The sequence below is a fragment of the Taeniopygia guttata genome, chromosome 11, assembly GCF_048771995.1.
Source record: "Taeniopygia guttata chromosome 11, bTaeGut7.mat, whole genome shotgun sequence".
Lineage (NCBI taxonomy): Eukaryota > Metazoa > Chordata > Aves > Passeriformes > Estrildidae > Taeniopygia > Taeniopygia guttata.
The window spans coordinates 1,169,936-1,188,546 of NC_133036.1; the positions used below are offsets into that span (position 1 = coordinate 1,169,936).

At 37.6% G+C, this 18,611-nt stretch overlaps 1 protein-coding gene across 3 annotated transcripts in view; it reads right to left on the reverse strand.

Annotated features, from left to right (window-relative positions):
* TOX3 (TOX high mobility group box family member 3) overlaps window positions 1–18,611 on the reverse strand; it is a 74,257-nt gene that overhangs the window by 20,394 nt on the left and 35,252 nt on the right. Inside the window, exons 2-3 of one of the 3 annotated variants that reach the window (XM_032750542.3) lie at window positions 4,850–4,915; window positions 685–936 (exon numbers count right to left, since the gene is read on the reverse strand). In XM_032750542.3, coding sequence (XP_032606433.1) covers window positions 685–936; window positions 4,850–4,915 — 318 coding nt within the window. Of the gene's footprint in view, window positions 1–684; window positions 940–4,849; window positions 4,916–18,611 lie in introns of all 3 variants that reach the window. The other 2 variants (XM_032750541.3, XM_072934435.1) reach the window with 2 other exon arrangements.

Consider the following 18,611-nt stretch of genomic DNA (forward strand, 5'->3'; position numbering starts at 1 on the left):
TGAATTCCCTTTTATAAAGATTTAGCCCATGGAATATACAGGATAGAGGGAAATACGCTGCTTTTTTCCTGCTGCCATACTGTGGCTGGCTCTCCTTCTGAACTACTCTCAATACTGCACTCTCAAAATATCCTGATGGATGTCAGATCTGGGTCCTACTCTTCAAATACAGACACACAATTCATTCTAAATGTTGTAGTTCGCCCTGGCCAACACTATGGTCTTTCAATTCTTAATGCCAGTGCCAACTGCATAACACATTTTTGAACTTTAGGAGCACTTGGGATGCACATGATGCCAATGGATATGGGCTTCCAAGTCCATTCCGAAAATGAAAATACTGTGTTTGTAAAGCCTGACTGCTTCTTCACAAGAGATCTGTTCACAAACAGTATAGCATGGCACTGTACATTAACAAACATGTTTGTCTTGCTGAATCCACCAGTATTTAACCCTTAACCATTTGGCAACTGCCTTAGGGAGCTGAGTAATAGCCAATCATTGTTTGCTGTGTAACAACAACATCCAGAACACGCCTGTAACATGACACAGAACAAAAGCTTGGTCAGGCACCCAAGAAAACACACAGATCTTCTGAGGGGTCAATGAAAACTGAGAGATGGCCCAGACCTACATGTGACAGATACCATTAGGCAATGGGAACACACAAAGAACCAGACCTACCATATGCAATCCATTGCTGTGGATGACGCCGTCTTGCTCCACGAGATTCCGGGATATTGTAATAGAGGGAAGATCCAAGCTCTGGGGGGGAAACTGAGGCGTAAATTCATTTCCTTGTGCAGGCAGCTGGTCACCAAGGCCCTGAAAGGGGAGCAGTATGTCTGCCATGCCCAGTGAGGGGTCTGACTCAGGTGGGGGGGTAATGGGTGGGATTTCAAACTCCTCGTCCCCAAGGCTCGGCGTATGGAACGTCTGCTGGAAAAGGACACGACAAGGCAAACAGTGTTAGAGCACACAGGGCTCAGCAGTCACCTCCACACCTGAAGTCCAAATCTTAGTTTTTTCTCAAAAGCAAACTCTATAATAACCAGCAAAATTTTAAAGTTTTGTATGCTGAATGGGTCTGTGGATCATTCTGATTAAAGATTTAAGTCTCATTATCATATGGCTTAAATGGAGTATCAGTATTAACAGTTTTTTAATGTGCACTTAATTAGCAACATCTGTCTGTTGTTAGTCCGAATATCAGCTACATTGGATTTGGCTGAATAACAAACTGCCACTTTATTGATATGTTAGTAAAATAGCACAAACAGCTTACATTACTCTCACGCTTCATAAAACACTGACACTTTCGTAGCATACAAACAACAGGAAGTCAACACTGACCATTTCACATCTTTTGTTTGCTTTTATCCACTAACAAACATGAAATATTACCATTCTTTATTTGTTTTCCATCCCCAAAATATAGTGAAGCCTTTTAAACAGAGGTTGCAATTTAGAGGAGAGACATATGAAAGCACGAGGGTGATTACAGCAGCTTCCAGTGCTTTCTGAAGCGAGCCAGCTTTGTTTGAACAGTAGGTTTGTTATGAACTAAACACCTGTTAAGATGCCTTGAGCAAAACATTTACTGCCAGTTATCTTCAGGGTTTGTGCATGTTTGTACGTGTGCATGTGTCTGTCAAATATAATCTTTATTCAGAGTCTGTGTCTGGCTTCAACGTTGCTGACTTTTATTTGAGAAACAAATGAGCTACGCTTATTCAAATTTTTTTAGAGTTAAATGAACTTTCATGTATTATTTCAGGTCCACTGCTACTTAATAATTGAAATTCAATGCTTGAAATTAGGCCATTTTAAATGTACCCAAATCAGGACTGCCTTGATCAAATTGGGCAGTTGGCAATCCTAAAATAGGCACTCTTGTCTTGTTCTGGACATGCAAGGCTGCTCTGGGATTTGTTTGTTTGCATTAGTTCAGGATTCAGGTTGGGGCGGAAGGGAGAATTGTTTTATGTATTAATTACATTGTTTGAAAGAGTGACTTAATGCCACTTAATTTAAAAATGATAAGTTCAGTGAAAGATCTCATTAACTGCTGCAAATTGTCATCCTTCAAACTGTTAATGATGATATAAATTAATAACCGCTTGAGAGAAGATGGAAACTGAAACACAAGAAAAACCTTTGCTTGCATATAGAACCTGTCAGCTGTCATTATTGGTCTCACACCAGAAATGATGGGGTCCCAGATTGCTGCAGTCTGCAGCACTGTCAGAGTCTGCTGAGACTGTGCCCATCTCGCTCCAACTGCAAGGCTGTAACTCAATTCTGGATGTGAAGGCTGGGCCTGGATTAGGGAGCTGTTTGACTTCCCCACTGCTATATTACAAAAGGTGTGAATTTTTCTTCTCATGGACCCCGTGGTTCACAAACACAAAGGATGGATTGGCCAGGAGAAGTGGTTGGCTAATGAACATAACCCTATGGCTGCATTTGCAGTTATTTTGGCACTAATGTGGTCTAGTAACAGATGCAACTGTAATTTGTGACTCATTTGCTACCCCATTACTGCTTAATGAAATCTAACATATCACATTAACAATACGGATAAACACTCATTCTTGATATGTGGCATTTGGCTGTTTTCATTACCACTGTAATTAACACTTGAAATATTATTTCAATAAATATTTAAGGTGCTTTAAAATGAGTCGTAGTAATCATGACATAGAGACAGGAAACATAAAGCAAATGTGTGGCTTCTAAGCCTGAATGTGCTCTAAGATTACACTCTTAAGGCATTATTTACAGAAATAAATGGGATTCTAGCTCAGCAGTGCTCAGGCCCAAAATAATACAGAGAAAGCTACATTCATGTTAATGCAAAACCACTATAATTAAATACATTGTAATGCAGTAATTGCAAAGTAAGGTTCACGCTTTAATACGAAGAGTAACACTTAATCATATTTTTATTCATTGTTCAAGCAAAAGGGTTCAGTGAAATCAGTATTATTATAGTACATTTGAACCTCTCTTTACTTGACATATTTATGAGATATTAGTAATTAGAAGAACTAGATCTTTTTTCTCTATCTAACAGAATAATTCCAGGACAGCTGCAGAAATATATAACACAGCTAAATAATAATACATTCTTTTACCTAGAAAAGTAGCATTCATCTTAATACTTACAGCTCAAATGGGAGAGTAAATTGATGAATACCTTAAGATTTTAAAATCTGAATTTAATTCTGAGTGTATAATTTATCCTGATATGTATATATATTTTTAAAAAAACAAAAACAATAAACAAACATATAACAGGAATAAGATTGAGAATAAAATAGATGTAATCTAAGAAGAAAGCAACCCCCTTAGTGAAGTAGCTTTAAATCCAAATCACTGGGCTATTCAATCTGTAAAAAGAGCCTGAATAGTATGCAATTTGGGACTGCATAAAGGTGGTGTTATGACCAAAAGATGGTATAACATTTGTGAGATTTATCTTACCAATCACATTTTTTAAAGTTATTACTTTTCAAATATTTATATCTTACACATATATTAAAAAAAAAAAAAAACCAAAACTGTGTGCATGGTTAAATGCCATCTGTACCAAAATGTTCAAAACATTTGTTCCTTTTGATAAAAATGCAAATCTGGAGAACTGTTGTATCAACATATAACAGCCAATGTCTGACACGGTGAATTATCACAGCTGGAATTAAATTGTCTCTGAACAGCTGCTGGCAGCAGAGCTTTCATCAATGTTTGATTCAAATGTAGGAAAGAAATTCTACAGAAAGAAACATCATGTTGTCATTACAGATGGGGTTTGTGTTCATTATCACAAATAACACTGGAGCTAGTGCCAAATAATATTCCCATATCTAAGCAGTTTTGCTGGGTAAAAAGAGATGGTGACCATTGTATAAATGATTCATAAAATCCTACCCTTAATTCTAACCTTCATATTTATTGTTACACCTTTCTGTTTATTTTCTCTGAGGTCACTGCTTTAGAAGTGCACAGGAATACCTGTGACTGAGTCCCCACTTACAACACAAAAATCAGGGCTGCCTGGTTTTCTACCCTTTCCTCATGTTGGGCAGATCATTTATGAGATGCAGCCTCTAAACAGTTCTTGTTCTCCATATTGCTGTGTACATGCAAGGCAGTGCAAGGAGTAAGAGCTTGGGTTCCAAGGATGAGCAAAGGCAGCTTCTGTCTGCACTGGGGCCAGGATTAGTGTGATGATTGTGTTTTAACTGGTTATAAGGTGGCCCCACCTAGCAGATACATGGAGCCCGCAGTTCCCACACTTTCTCCTGTCTCCATTCTCAAAGGCAGTGATCAAATGCATCATCTCCACAGCCCAGCCAGCCTCCACCAGCCCAGCCTCTGGGCTTGTTGTGGACCCTGGATTCAAAAGATTCCTTGATGTAGCACATAAACTTCAGGCAACAGAGCTGGCTTTGGTTTTCTATCTCGTATGAGTATTGAGAACCCAAATTAAACCATTTGTATCTATAACAAAAATTAGAACATTAGCTAGTAATGACTATTACTAAGCTTGCTTTCAAAGTGTACACCTACTGTGCCTTTTATTTGTTTCCTTCTGTTCATAATTTTTTTCCATACATAAAGCAGATTTGTTTCTATTGACATGCTATGTAAGTAACAGCCTTATGGACAGCTAAATTGACTAGTAATGGAGAGCTGTCAGGTTATTTTCTTTCTCATTAAAGTCTTTATTTTGTGCTCCATAAAACACACAGAAATTCGGCACTTCACTCTTCATCCATTCAAAGTCTGTTAAATTATCACCGCAAACCACAGAATATGAGCAGAGATAAAAAATAAAAACATCTACCTCATTTGCAGCAAGAAATGCATTATTTGCCTCTGCCATGTTCATGTAGTTGTTATTGTTTCCAAACTGAAAGAAAAATAAATATTTGGATTTAATGTATGCAATGATAAACTTTTCTTTACCCCATCACTGGCATAGAAAAGGTTGGGGGAAGAAAAACAACAAAACCAAAACAACAAACAGATAAAAAGTATTTGCAGATGTTCTTTGAATTCGGAACACAACTGGATTCAACATCATCATCATCGTCATTATTATTATTATTATTATTATTATTATTATTATTATTATACATACTCTGCATCCTCCAGCCTTTACAAGGAAGATATTAATGTGTATCTCTTCAACATTTTTTGCCCATGCAGCAAAGCCACCCCAGAGACCTAAAGGTGACTTTGGAAATTAAGAATCCATTAGGAAGAGACCCCCTGGAAAGGTATTTCTACTCTACTACATGTTTTTTGATGCACATTATAACATTTCTGCCAGTGATCCTGACCCAGAGGATTGCTGTAGCTGCTGTATTCCTACTCCAAGTAGACCTGGCTCCAAGGAGCTGAAGGCCAGTAGAAGAATGAGAATCTGCAATGCTGTTCCTGAAGTCCCATTCTTTCCACAACATTGAAAAGCCAAACAATCCCCCTTTGTTTATCTTTCACTGAAGTGGAGCTCCCACTTTCCCAGTGAACATTAACACAGAACATTTTGCAAATCAGAGAAACTGTCTGACACTGAGACCTGTGCCCAGTGCCCCTTGCTCCCCCTGAGAAGCAACTCTCATTCCACATGCCAGTGATAACAAGGGATTTCCTCCGATGCCAGTCATTTCCTCCAAATTCTCCAGTATGAACATTTATTGAGGAAGATAGATACTTTTACTTCTACAGACTGAACACAGACAAGAAAGAGATTATCAGCATAATACTGTGCCTTATGCCCTTGAACAGCACCTCCAAAGGCTTGTAGGCTGGTAACCAGTCCCATACATGTTCCCAGAGGAGGGAGGTCCAAAGTCTTTGCTTCAAGGAACAGACACCAGGCATGTCAGGCACCTACAGTAAAACTTTCCCATGTGCACATTGCTGCTACCAGGCACAGAGCACAGCACAAGGCAGCGCTGAGGGAGGAAAAGCCCCTGTCCCTACCACATCACTGCTGCTAAAGCCACACCGAGCACTCCTCCCTTAACTATTTTTTTAGTTTAATACAACAAATATTTTTAGGAAGACTTTATCTTATCCTGCCAGATCTTGGTGGACCTGCCCCCCCTCCTCAGCCCCACAACAGCAAACACTTCCCACAGCAGCACAAGCTCTGCAGCCAGTGCCTGGCGATGGGGGACCATGCACTTGCACAGCTTGTTCTTTCCAAGCAAGAAACTCTGGTGTGCTTTCAGAGTAGCTGAACCTGTCCTGAAAGGAAAACCACTTTGCTTCAGCTCTATTTGCTACAGCTGCACTTGTGCCTGACTGTTTTTAGCAGTGAAATGTTTCAGTCTCTCCAGTTTCTCACTGGAAGGACCAGTGATCCTTTCAAGAAAGGCTCTTGCTCTGAAAACTCAAACATTCACTTCTGGCAATAAGACAAAGTTAAAAGGAGATATAAAAAACAAAACAAAAAAAAAACTGGAGTCTTGTGCACCTGATGAATTGTTAGATTGACTAAACAGGACATCAACTAAATTAAGACACTCATAGGGGAGGGAAGGAATACAAGATGAGATCCCTCATTGTGAAGTAACAAATTCCATTTTTGTACTTATCATTCTGAATCTTTCAACCTATAACACATGTTAAGCAACAGAGGCCTTAGCACAATATGTAGGCTGCCTCATAGCTATTAAAACTCTGTTATCCCCAGCTATGCAGATACTCAAGTAATGTCATCCATTTTTTAAAAGCCCAGATGTCACCCATGTTTGGAGATTAAAAAATTCAAGTAAAATTGCACATTCAAATGACTGTTTTGGCACTTGGGGATGTGTGTGTGGATTTGTTGCACAAAGACACTACTTCAGCTCAACAGTGCGATCGACAGGATAGAATTTTTCATGTCAGTTAGTGGCAAGCTAAGAATGATTTACATGAAAAACTCAAATGGCTCAAATGGAGCTGTTCTTTCCACAGTAACAAAAAAAAAAAAAAATAAAAAAGAAAAAAATAAAAAAGAAATTAAGTTTTCAAAGGATAACTAAGGGCAAAGGTACATTAGGCAAGCATTACTCTAACACTGGATAAATAAGTGGGCACAAACCCTACTCTATTTTAATGACTTTAGCATCCTAAGGGCTCCAGTGCCTCAAAACAGAAAAGTGGCTGATTGTTTCCTTGAAGAGTGAAATTCTACATTGTTTTGATGGACATATATTGCTCACAGCACAGCTACTGCTTTCTGATTGCCAGGGTGGTTTTCGTCTTTTTTGTTTTATTAAAGTAAAACAAAGGGGACAGTGACACTTTAATTTTCCATTTTATTAAGACTGTGGAAGCAAATGATATAACTAAAAATGTCAAAGCTAAAAGTTACAGGTACATATCCTTCAAGTCATTCTGTTCTTAGGCTATAATATTTAAGACCCCATTGTGCATGACTCAGGTAATGATGTTAGAAACTGGAATATTTCAGCTTTTGTTAGTATGGATCACAACTAATATTCTACACATTTATTTTTTGCCTCTAAACTAGAAATCCATTGAAGGCACATAACAATTATCAGTGAGTATTTCTAAGATTAAACTTCCATATTATCTAATGGTACCTATAACAACAAAAGAAAATAAAATGGTTATTATCTTAAGGACCTAAACAATTCAAAAAACAAATTAAGCTTAGAGTGAAATAAGAACTGGGTTAGAAATCCTCTTCTGAACAGTTAGTCTGCGAATGTAATTACTGAAGAAACTACAGCTAATCAGCTGTGAATTGTATCCATTAATTAGTATTTGCCCTGGAGAAATAAGAAAAATCAGTAACAATGTTAACACTGCAATGCACTGATGAGTACTGAAACACAGGGCCCTCAGCATTTAGTCAAGCAGGTGGCTCCAATGGTCCAAGTAATTTAAAAAGCTCTCACCTGAAGTGCAGAGCTGGAATTACAAAGCACTTCTTGCATATCTTTGTATCTATATAAGGCTATAATTAATGGCTTTTAATTTAGAAACACTTTGTGATCAGCTGGGAACAGTTATAAATCATTCTAAATAGAACAACGGGTTCTTGCCTATTTTAGTAAAATAATTTTTTGTGAAAAGATTCTTGTTGCAGACAGTATTTTTCTCCATTTATTTTCTTAAGGAACATAAACAGCTCAGAGCATCGGTATGGTTGCCAGCAGGGATCCAAATTAAGGGGAGACCCAGCAATTTGGCTGGCCCAGGTAGACTCCCAGAGGCTCCCTCCTGTTGGGTTTCCCTGGGACAGAAGAAGAGTAAGATGCAGCACCTAGTCCAGCTGTCCCTGTGTTGGGATGGTGTTGGGATGCTTTGCAAAGAACTTTGCCAGAGCAATTAGCAAGGTTTTGGTTAAACTTTTTCATCTAAAGAACCCTTGCCCTGTAACTAGGAAAGAGTAAAATGTCTCCAGCTTCCTTTGGCAACACACACACCATTGCATTACAATTTTTTTCATTTGGTTCCAGTTCAAACTCTCTGCTCAGTTTTGATGAACACATTAAGTGGGAGTACCCAGCTGACTGCCACCACCAACCCATGGAAACCACACTCATCTGCCCATTTCAGGAAATGAACTGCACACAAACAAAGCCTCTTCTGAACTTGCTGTGAATCACAGCTTCATGCAAATCACTGCATTAAAACTACAACAGTTCAATCTGCTCTTGTATTTTGGAAGGGCACCTGAATCTTTGCACTGCTAAAATTCCCCTGGACAGACAGGAAGACTGGAATGAGACTGGATGCTTGGTTTACTAACTATTTGTATAAAGCATGTCCAGAAAACTCATTCATTCTAAAAGAGCTGGTTGAAGCTCTTCTCTTGCCAGACCTGAAGCCAAACACCTGGCCTTACTCAGCTTCTCTAGCAAGGCTGTACATTCGTAAAGCAAGGGGGAAATTCACCCTCTCCCATTCCTCACCACATGCTCTAATGAAGACCAAATCAACTCCTGCCCAGCACTGGGGATATAAAAACTGTATCACTGCCACACTTCTACCAAATGTGTTTTCTTAGACCAAACCTCTGGGGCCAAATGTTGGGCTATTTGTTTGTAATCAAGGAATAAGGCACTTGGAACTGGCACAGCACAATGCTATTTGGATTTTCAAACTACCCTTTGTACTCACCAGAGCTTAAAAATTGGTTGGTTATGAAAGCTGAGACTAATGAGCAGTTGTTTTAAGGAAGAATTCTGATATGAATGCCACAGAAAACCCTTGGCAGCTTGGGATAAAAATCAGTGATTAAATGTCCACTGAGTCTGAATTCCAACTAAAAAAGTCTTCAGAAAGTCTCAATTGTGGCCACTCTCTGGGCTCTTTGGCAACTGTGATTGACTCATCACAGCAAGAGATAAAACAGACAAAAGAGAACTTCACAACACAAAACTAGAATAGTTTAAAAAAAGCTGTAAGATTAAAGCAAATAACATTTGAAGGTGTTACTATTATGGACACAAAGAATAACATTTTGAACTTATAAAAGTTAATCAGAATTTTGCTACTGATTTTCATGGAGAAATCATTTTACTTACAATGTTCAGTCATTAGTATTTTTTACAACCTGTTTTTAAATCAACTGACTTATGGTGGAACCCTAATCTGAAAAATGTTAGAACTCACATCCAACTATTCATTTGCTCAAGTCAAATACAGAAATACATAAGCTACATAAAACCACACATAAAGGAGCACAGACTTTTATCTGAGCATCTCAACAGGAAAAAAATTGAATGTTTAAAATAATATTTTTACACTCATCAAGAAAATTTAATTCAGCAGGTAAATTTGTTACATATGCCAAATAATTCTTTCTACAATACTGCTATTTAATAGTGCAACCCCAAGGAAGAAACACAATTGGTAAGGTTATTATTCCAGCACAAGATAACAAAACATAAAACGTGAATAAATGTCCCAAATGAAAAACTTAAAATATATATCCAAAACAGGAATGAAACACATTTTATCATCTACTCATAGATAATCCATCAACTTAAACTTTGCTTAAAAGGAATGACTGCAATTCTATACTCAAAGAAAAACTACATATCATATATCTGAGAATAAATTTAAAAATGTATAGTTATGACAGAATCCACTCCCTACTGACCTTTTTTTTTTTTTTTTTTAAATTAAAGGAAACCTTATCCCAACCCTTCCTGAAAAACAGAATTCGGACTTAATTATCATGACACCAGCCATCCCTTCATAACTATTAGTTAATATCTAGTCAAAATACACATTAAAGTTTGTCAGGATAGTATTTGTAGTCAAAATTCTCACTGCCTGTAGAACAAGCTCTAAACCAGTTCTATCACAGCACTACATGACCTCCTGTGTATGTATTTTAGATAGTTACACATCCAAATTCTATTATTTCTGATGCCAATTTACTGCTTATGGAAAATGGCACCCTCAAATGATCACACAGTATTGCTGCAGTAAAATTAAAACCCTTTTTTTTTTAAATATAGCCATTAATAAAATCATTATTTTATGGTGTGAGCATATTTGTGGTTTTCAAATACCAACTAGCACAAATATATATTATGGCAAGAATCTCAGTTTTATCTTCATATTTGGCAAATTAATTCCTCTGAGGTTACACTACCCTTATGAGTAAAATGAAAGATAACAATCCCAAAAGATGTAATTACAGACCAAAACTAAATTACTTTGCAGGTCTAAGTACTGTATCTTAATAATTTCACTGGAGAACATCTTCACTGCATTTGGGCAGATTTGATTTTGCTGCCTGACCAATAATTACAGCTCTGGCAAATACAATGTCTGATAAGGACATCAATTAAGAATGAGCATTGTGTTATTTAAAAAAAAAAAAAAAAATTCATCATGTTCACAGCCTGTCTGATTGAATGAAATGCCAAATTAAATTAATGGAGATTGCTAAGTCTAGCTGGCTGGTGGGGAACCATGCAGAAAGTGGGACAGCATAGACAATAAACTGTCTGTAATTAAAAGATGAGAAGCTGGACTAATGCTACTTCAGCCTGATTATTCCAAACAAAACAATATACACTAAAATTATTCTGGCAGAAGTAGAAGGAGTGGGAGGAGGGCTGGGTAGGGGAGTTTTTCTTTTTTTTTTTTTTTTTTCAATAATATTAACTTTTTTAATTTTTAATAATATCACCATCTACGAACATCAGTGTCCTCACCAGATGTATTAAATACTGGGGGTGTTCTCATCAGAAAACACAAATTATTTTCTCAATTAACATAGAAAAACATACAAGAATTCTCCAATCCTTTCTCTTCTAGATGGATATCCAGCTAATCTCTGTAGAGGCTTTACTCCTAAGTTATTATGTGTTCATAGTAGGAGCAGAGAGTTCTTTTCTGTAAGAGCATGGAAGTTTCAATACTTCAGAAGCACTAGACAGTATCCATATTATTTTATAAAATACAAGTATTCTATTTTGATTTTGCTGCTAGAAAAAATGAGGCAGAATATTGAGAGGTGCCACACCAGCAGCGCTGTTAGGTATTCACATCATTTTAAGTGAATGAAGCGCTGTCTTAAACCTTGCAAATGAAGAAGGCATTTTATTTCAGGATGAATGCAAAATGGTAGCCTTGATTTTGACACTGCGTCAGTACCCACAGAAATTTTGGGACTCACTCCTGTGGCAGGATGCCAACAATTCACCACAGACAACAGGCAGCTCTAGGAGGTTATGGGTTGAGTTACTGAGCACAAAGGAGATGGAGAGTTGGACCAGATGCAGGCAGAAGACATTTGGGTCAGCCTCTGACCACATATCAGTGAGCACATAAGGCATCTCAGTTCATCTAAAAGCAAACTCTCTGTGTGAACACACAAGGGTAGGGACAGTGCTTCTGTAAGCAAGATACACCATTTTGGAACACTTTCATGAAATACTGGACCATTAAGTAACTGATACTATATGTGCCAAGTTTATACTTGGGATTTTCTGTTCAAAATTTTAGAACAAATTTAAGCTTAGTTATTTTTATAAAATAGTACAGAATCAATCTGCTTTCTGAGACAGATTACAGTGTTTTCCTATTTTCAGTAGTTCATGTCTTCTGGAAGAGGGTTAATTTCCTGCAAGATTCTGCCTAGAAATCTGCTAGGACATGTCTTCATGGACTTGTGAAAAGCCACCCAGGAAGTGTCAGCCTTGGTGACTTTGGCCACCAGAACCTGCTATACAGCAGTTTTTTCTCTCCAATTCTTCCCCATCAGGATTCTCTATCACACCATATCAGGGTCCTGCAATGACCTGGGGGGAATGCAGGCCCTGTAGAAAACCAAAGGGGATCTCATGCCAGAAAGCCACATTTGCTTACAACCATATCACTGATGATCAACAAGCCAACACACAGCAGCACAAAAGTTTAAAGTATGAAGTACCCATCTTTGCTGTCACATTCTCAATCCTGAATTTTAGGCAAATGAATAATCTCATTAGTGTTTCATTAATTATTGAATCTGTTCATAAATATGTGTAGAATCACACATGTGACGATCTTTTGATATTTAAAATCTTAAAGCTTTTAATTCAGGGGACCATTTAGATTCCAATTTTTGAGTCTCAAACATCTGCCACACTAATTATTATATTTTTCCTTATATAAGTGAGGCTATGCCTATATATATGTATACATACACATTCTCTAACTCTGCTTAGAGCCAAAAAAATTCTTAGTGGGATAAAATACTTGAGTAAGATCTGAAAGAAAAATAGTCATTTATATTTTGTTTATATAGTCTCAATATCCATCAGACACAGTTTGCAGATAGTAGAGATTTAAAATTTTTGGAAAGCAATTAGAATGGAAACATTTGAAGTTACTTTAAAAGCTTTCAGCCAGCAAATAAAAACTTTGACAATAACAATAAAAAGCACTGACTTAATCTCTGTGATTCCAGCCAAAAGCTTTAATATGAACTCCTTCAGTGAATTCCAGAGCCAAAAGCTGTAACTGAATAATATTTTGCAAAGTGTGATACTGAAAGGAACAGTAGTGAAAGGAATATTTAATGGTCTCATGTTAGACATTTTCAGATCTCTTAAGAAGGACACATTCTATAAATGTTTTTATATGCAAGAAGTAACTTTGTATGAATATGCACAGTATTATTCTGCTGACTGACAGTCAAGGCAATTCAACATACACCAGACTTTTAATGGTACTTGTTCCATATTTCAATGCATGCATATTTAAAGGTGGTTCAAGGAGCAGTCCTGGTCCTAATATTAATACAAGATTAGGGTGTTATAAAATTAGTCTGAATCTTGATAGAGTTCTCCAAGACAAACATACCAACAATTTTGTTGTTGCATGTTCAAAGAGTTTCAATTTACTATTTTGACTCTTTGTAGACAAGAATGCCTATCCAGAGTCTCTGCAGTTGTGCATTCAAAGATAACAAAGCTCAAACATAGATCTGTGTCTTCCTACATATGCTAAGACTACTTCTCCTCTGTACAAGGATAATGCAAATATCAAACTGAGACCAACCCACTGAGTTTCACATTAAAAAGACCTTACAAGATCTACAGATGTTACTTCCCATAGTTCTGAATTACATTCTCTATTATCACACCCTGTTGCTGCCTGAAGCTTGAAACACTGAAAGATACCAGATGTTAAGATACTCAGTTATAATGCCAAGAAGAGGCCACTGAAGTTATTCAAGTCTTTGTTTAAAAATATATGAATATTTAAAGAATGTGTTTTCTTGCTTTGCTTTCTAACCTAGATGTGTTTGCAGTGATGAACTACAAAATTATTCTCCCAACCACTCTCATGAGCGCATACTTGTTGCTACAATAAACCAGATTAGGCATAAATGTCATGGAAGAGAAATATTGCTAAAATGCAAAAAGAATTTACTTATATTGCTCCTGTTTGTAGGTATTTTTCTACAATTTTTTGGCAATTTTGATTCCACATGAGAAAAGGACTTCTCACACATGCAGTTTTCACATCACCCATTTGATGTACATATTTTACATTATTTTAAAAAGCTGAAATTCTACATAGGACTTTATTTCTGATGACATCTGAGGACATATGGCAGTTACAATATGCTCTTTTTACACAGCTGCTCTAAAGAATGACACAAGGCTAAAGCACAACTGAGCTTTTCCATGCTCCTGTGAGAGCATGGAATGTCATTCTCCATGACATTTACCAATGGAAGGTCAACAGCTTCCCAGAATGGCCTCCAACACACCCACAAAATAATTTCAAAAAAGGACCCAAACTAAGTCTGTGACCCTGATGCTGGGGTTGTCCCTCCTATCTGGTTCCCTAGTCCCACAGAGGTTGTGGAAGGAGCCCTGGTGCCATGGAGCCCTGGTGATGTGGAGCCCTGGTGATGTGGAGCCCTGGTGATGTGGAGCCCTGCTGCCATGGAGCACTGGTGCCATGGAGCACTGGTGATGTGGAGCCCTTGATGTGAAGGCCCGGTGCCATGGAGCACTGGTGATGTGGAGCCCTTGATGTGAAGGCCCGGTGCCATGGAGCACTGGTGATGTGGAGCCCTGGTGATGTGGAGCCCTGGTGATGTGGAGCCCTGCTGCCATGGAGCACTGGTGCCATGGCTGCAGTCACAGCCTCATGCAGTGAGGACTGGAGTCCTCCAGCCCCCACAGGACCTGAGAGCCAGCGAGATCCTGAGGGAGCAGCTCAGGGCACCAAGGACAACATCAAGGTCCCTTCTTCAGCTCCCCTGCCACACCTCTGAGCACCCCTTCACCCCCAGCAGTTCAACAGCTGCAAGGCATTTTCCTACAGGGAGTTTTGTTCGGCTGGGCTTTTTCAGGAGGTAAATGCATGAACACAGAACTGGTTTTGCCATATTAACATTTCTGTTTCACTTCCCTCTTAGAGGCATTAAAATCATACAATCAAGCTGTTAATCATGCCTACCCCCCTTTATTTTATATAAACTGTCTAAGCATTGAACCTAAGCATTTCTTAGCATAATGACAGCATTTTATACTTAGGATCCTAAGAAATACTTTTACATCACTATATACAAGATTACTGTAACATTTTCGCACACGAATTTAAAGTGATGTGATTATACTGCAATTGGGGCTGTAAGTAGCTTTTCTTACAATCTTCTATCAAATTTCACTCACTTCAGTGAAAATTGTAAATTCCATTCTAGACTGTGAATCAGCTCTACTACACTAGCAAATTATATCAAGTTTTAAATGTAAAATTGATAGAGAAAGGGTGAAGCAGATGCAGACATTTTATAATCGTACTGGAGAATCAGTCAAGATACTTTCAGGCTAAAATCAGCACATATATAATATCTTAAATATTTCAACTCTTAGCCATGTTGACACCATGACTTCCTGCATTTTTAATGAAATTAAATACTTTCCACTTTAGAAGCACTAGTCATAACCAAATAGATAAACAGCATTTTTTGAAGTCTCCATTAACTCTACTTCACCATGTGCAAGGCTGTACAAAGCAAGTCATTGCAAAGACAGCCCGTGGGATGTAACTGCTCTTGTTAAACACATGCCCCAAGGAGAAACTGAGGAAAGCCGCTCAGAAATGCCCCAACCCCAGCACCACAGCTGGTGTCAGTCACCCTCAAATGTTCCTCAGGTGACAACATTTTTCAGTTTGGAAAACTTGCATGTGTTAATACAACATAGGTCACAAATGTATTTTGTAAACATGCACATAACACATCACTTCCTCCTGTTCCTTTATTTCACATCAACCTGAAACCTGGAGGATTTCTCCACTATTTTTAGTTGGGGCATCATTACAAGTCCCACAGCAGGGAGGCCTCTGGAGACTCTTCAGCAGCATCTGACTTTATTTAAACATTCAAGGTGGAATTGGATGCAATGTTCTGAAATAACAGTACAGGAGAATTAAATTTAAAAGTGAAATAATCCCTCATGGTGGTTTGTATTCCTAAAATATGCCACAGAGACTAATCAGGCTTAATTTATCCATCTTTAGCTTCCCACTGTTTCATTCCAACCTAAAGGCAACATTTTGGGCAGCAGAAACTTTATTTTGTAGCTGTGTAACCTACTTTAATTGCATTTTCATCCATTACTACAGCATAGCATTTTCTTCACTTAATTGGGTCACTGTGTTTCTTCTTGAAAGTGGGCACAGAAATTACTTCAGATATTGATTGCACCCCCTGAGGTTCAGCTGGGAGTTGAGGACACACAAAGGGTACACAGCAAATTCCATTTATGACAAATGAAATTAATAAAGTTTCAGTCAAACCTTCATATTAGGAAAATTCCAGATGTTAAAATATGGAGATTCTCTATAAAGCATCTCACACATGCAGGGCTGGAAATGCCTGGCACCATCACAAAACCAGGCCTCTCAAGTCTTCAGGTTATCTTCAGCATTGGTGTGTCAAAATACTAATGAGCAATTAGTGTTAGAATTAAGTGCATATTAAAAAGCATACCAGTAATTCCTTCTCATAATTTTCAGATGCCATATAAAAACCAAAGTTTTTAAATATAAAACTAAAACTGGTAATAAAAGCTCACTTGAACAGTCAAGTACTATCCTTCATGTCTTGATGTAAGCAAGCAAGAGCTTTGATGCATGCAAATTCTTGCATTTCTTTTCTTGAAGTATGAGAGACACCAGATCCTAGTGGCATTTCTGCTGCCAAGCTGTTCCACAGCTCACAACTCACACTCTGAATATATTCTCCTACTTTAGTGGACTGAGATAATTCAGTCTCATGCTATTCATATCAAAGATGTGCAAGAAGTTGAACACTTCTTAGTTGAATTTAAAATGATCAGATGTAGCCTTATAGTGAATTCAAAGTAGATGCATGAATTGTAATCATAATCAGTAGATGCATAAAAGCTGTAATCTCTGCATGAACTTTCTTTGTCTTAATGTTAGAAACTATGCAACATATTCCTAGGGATACCTGTTAATTCCAAGCCATGATAACTGGATGTCAAATCAGGAAAGTCACAAGCTTATATACATCTTTTTCTTGTCCGCTGATGACGTGACATGAGCTCTACCAAAAATATTTCTTTGAGTGTCTCTGAAATTGTCTTTTTGATACAGAAACCACTCTGACAGAACCAAGTAATACTTTGCACTATAACCACATGCTTCTGGCAGGCAGATGCCTGCTACAAGCAACTGCAAACTCCTGGGAGTTCTCTCAATTTTATTTTATATCTTGAACCCTACCACTCCATCCCACTTTCAGAATGGAAAATTCCCCAGAGATCAGAAATCTTTGGGCACTAGAAGTGAGTCCAGGAGTCAGGGCTCTCTCACAAAATCGTGTATATTCAGGGTTTGGTTTCCCGAACACTCAGGGCTACAGCTGTTTCATTACTGTATTATATTTTGGATCACACAATTAACTTTAGCCAAGATTTGTAACACAGACATTGTGTTGCTTCTGTGATATCAAAGCTGTGTGAAGGTCCAGAACTTCAAATCCCACGTCCAGTTCTAGTGAGCCAATAAAACAATGCAAAACCATGCAAGGGAGCACAAAACATCCAAATTGCTCTGCCTGTTCACAGAGAGAACAAATCACAGAAAATCCATTCAGTTGATTGCTCCATCACCTGCCAAGCTGGGGTGATTTTGCTCTACCATAAAGTTTCTCAGTCACTTTTTCTACCTAAATTGGGAAATGCTACACAGTGTTAGTGTTAATGTGATGGAGAAGGCAGGAACAGGGCAAAAGCATGTGATGTTCTGGCAGCTTTTTGCTACCAAAAGAGGAAAATACTAACAAAGGGTGGGGAAAATAACTAGTGTGTCAGTTATAAATAAAAGGTAATATAAATAATGGCTTTATTTTCATTTGTATGAATGAACAATAATAATAATTGTCCAGTGATTTTGGATTTAGAAAATTCCAAAACCAAGCCATCCTCACACTAATGGTTTGGCCTGTAATTGCTTGTCTCATCTGCCTTGGTATGATAGCAGTTTTCCAGTGAAAGAGATTTCCTTTGGTAATCAAAACAAAGTCACTCAACTCTATTTTCAGAACTGGTGAAGAACAATAAATGTATTTTAATGGAAGAAGTGAGTTGTCAAATAAAATATACATAGTATGGTTTGAAGAGGAATAAAAAGATATACAAGTGGTACGAAATGCTGTGCAAGTGCTTGGTACTAGGAGGCAGATAAAGTGGGGAATAAATACCCATAGAAAAGCATAGTAAGGCAATGATTGTCTGAGCAGGATAATAAAAATTAGCTTATCAGATAGATAAAGAAAAGATAAACTAAAACACATAGATTAAAATGAGATTAAAATAACTTGAAGAAAGATTAACATGAAAAGGAAATCTTTTCAAAATTAAATAGAAAATATAGTATTTTGTAATACCCTGTAAAGCATGATTTTGAGAGCATCTAGTAAAAATTCAAAGGACACATTTTTACACACTCTTTCATATAAATACCTTTATTTTCATATTTTGAAAAAATGGAGAGCTTGTAACAACAAATATGAAATTTAAATTAATCTCATCATTCCAGACCACCAGTAAAGAGGTCTAGAGCAAAGAGATCTCTTTCCTTTG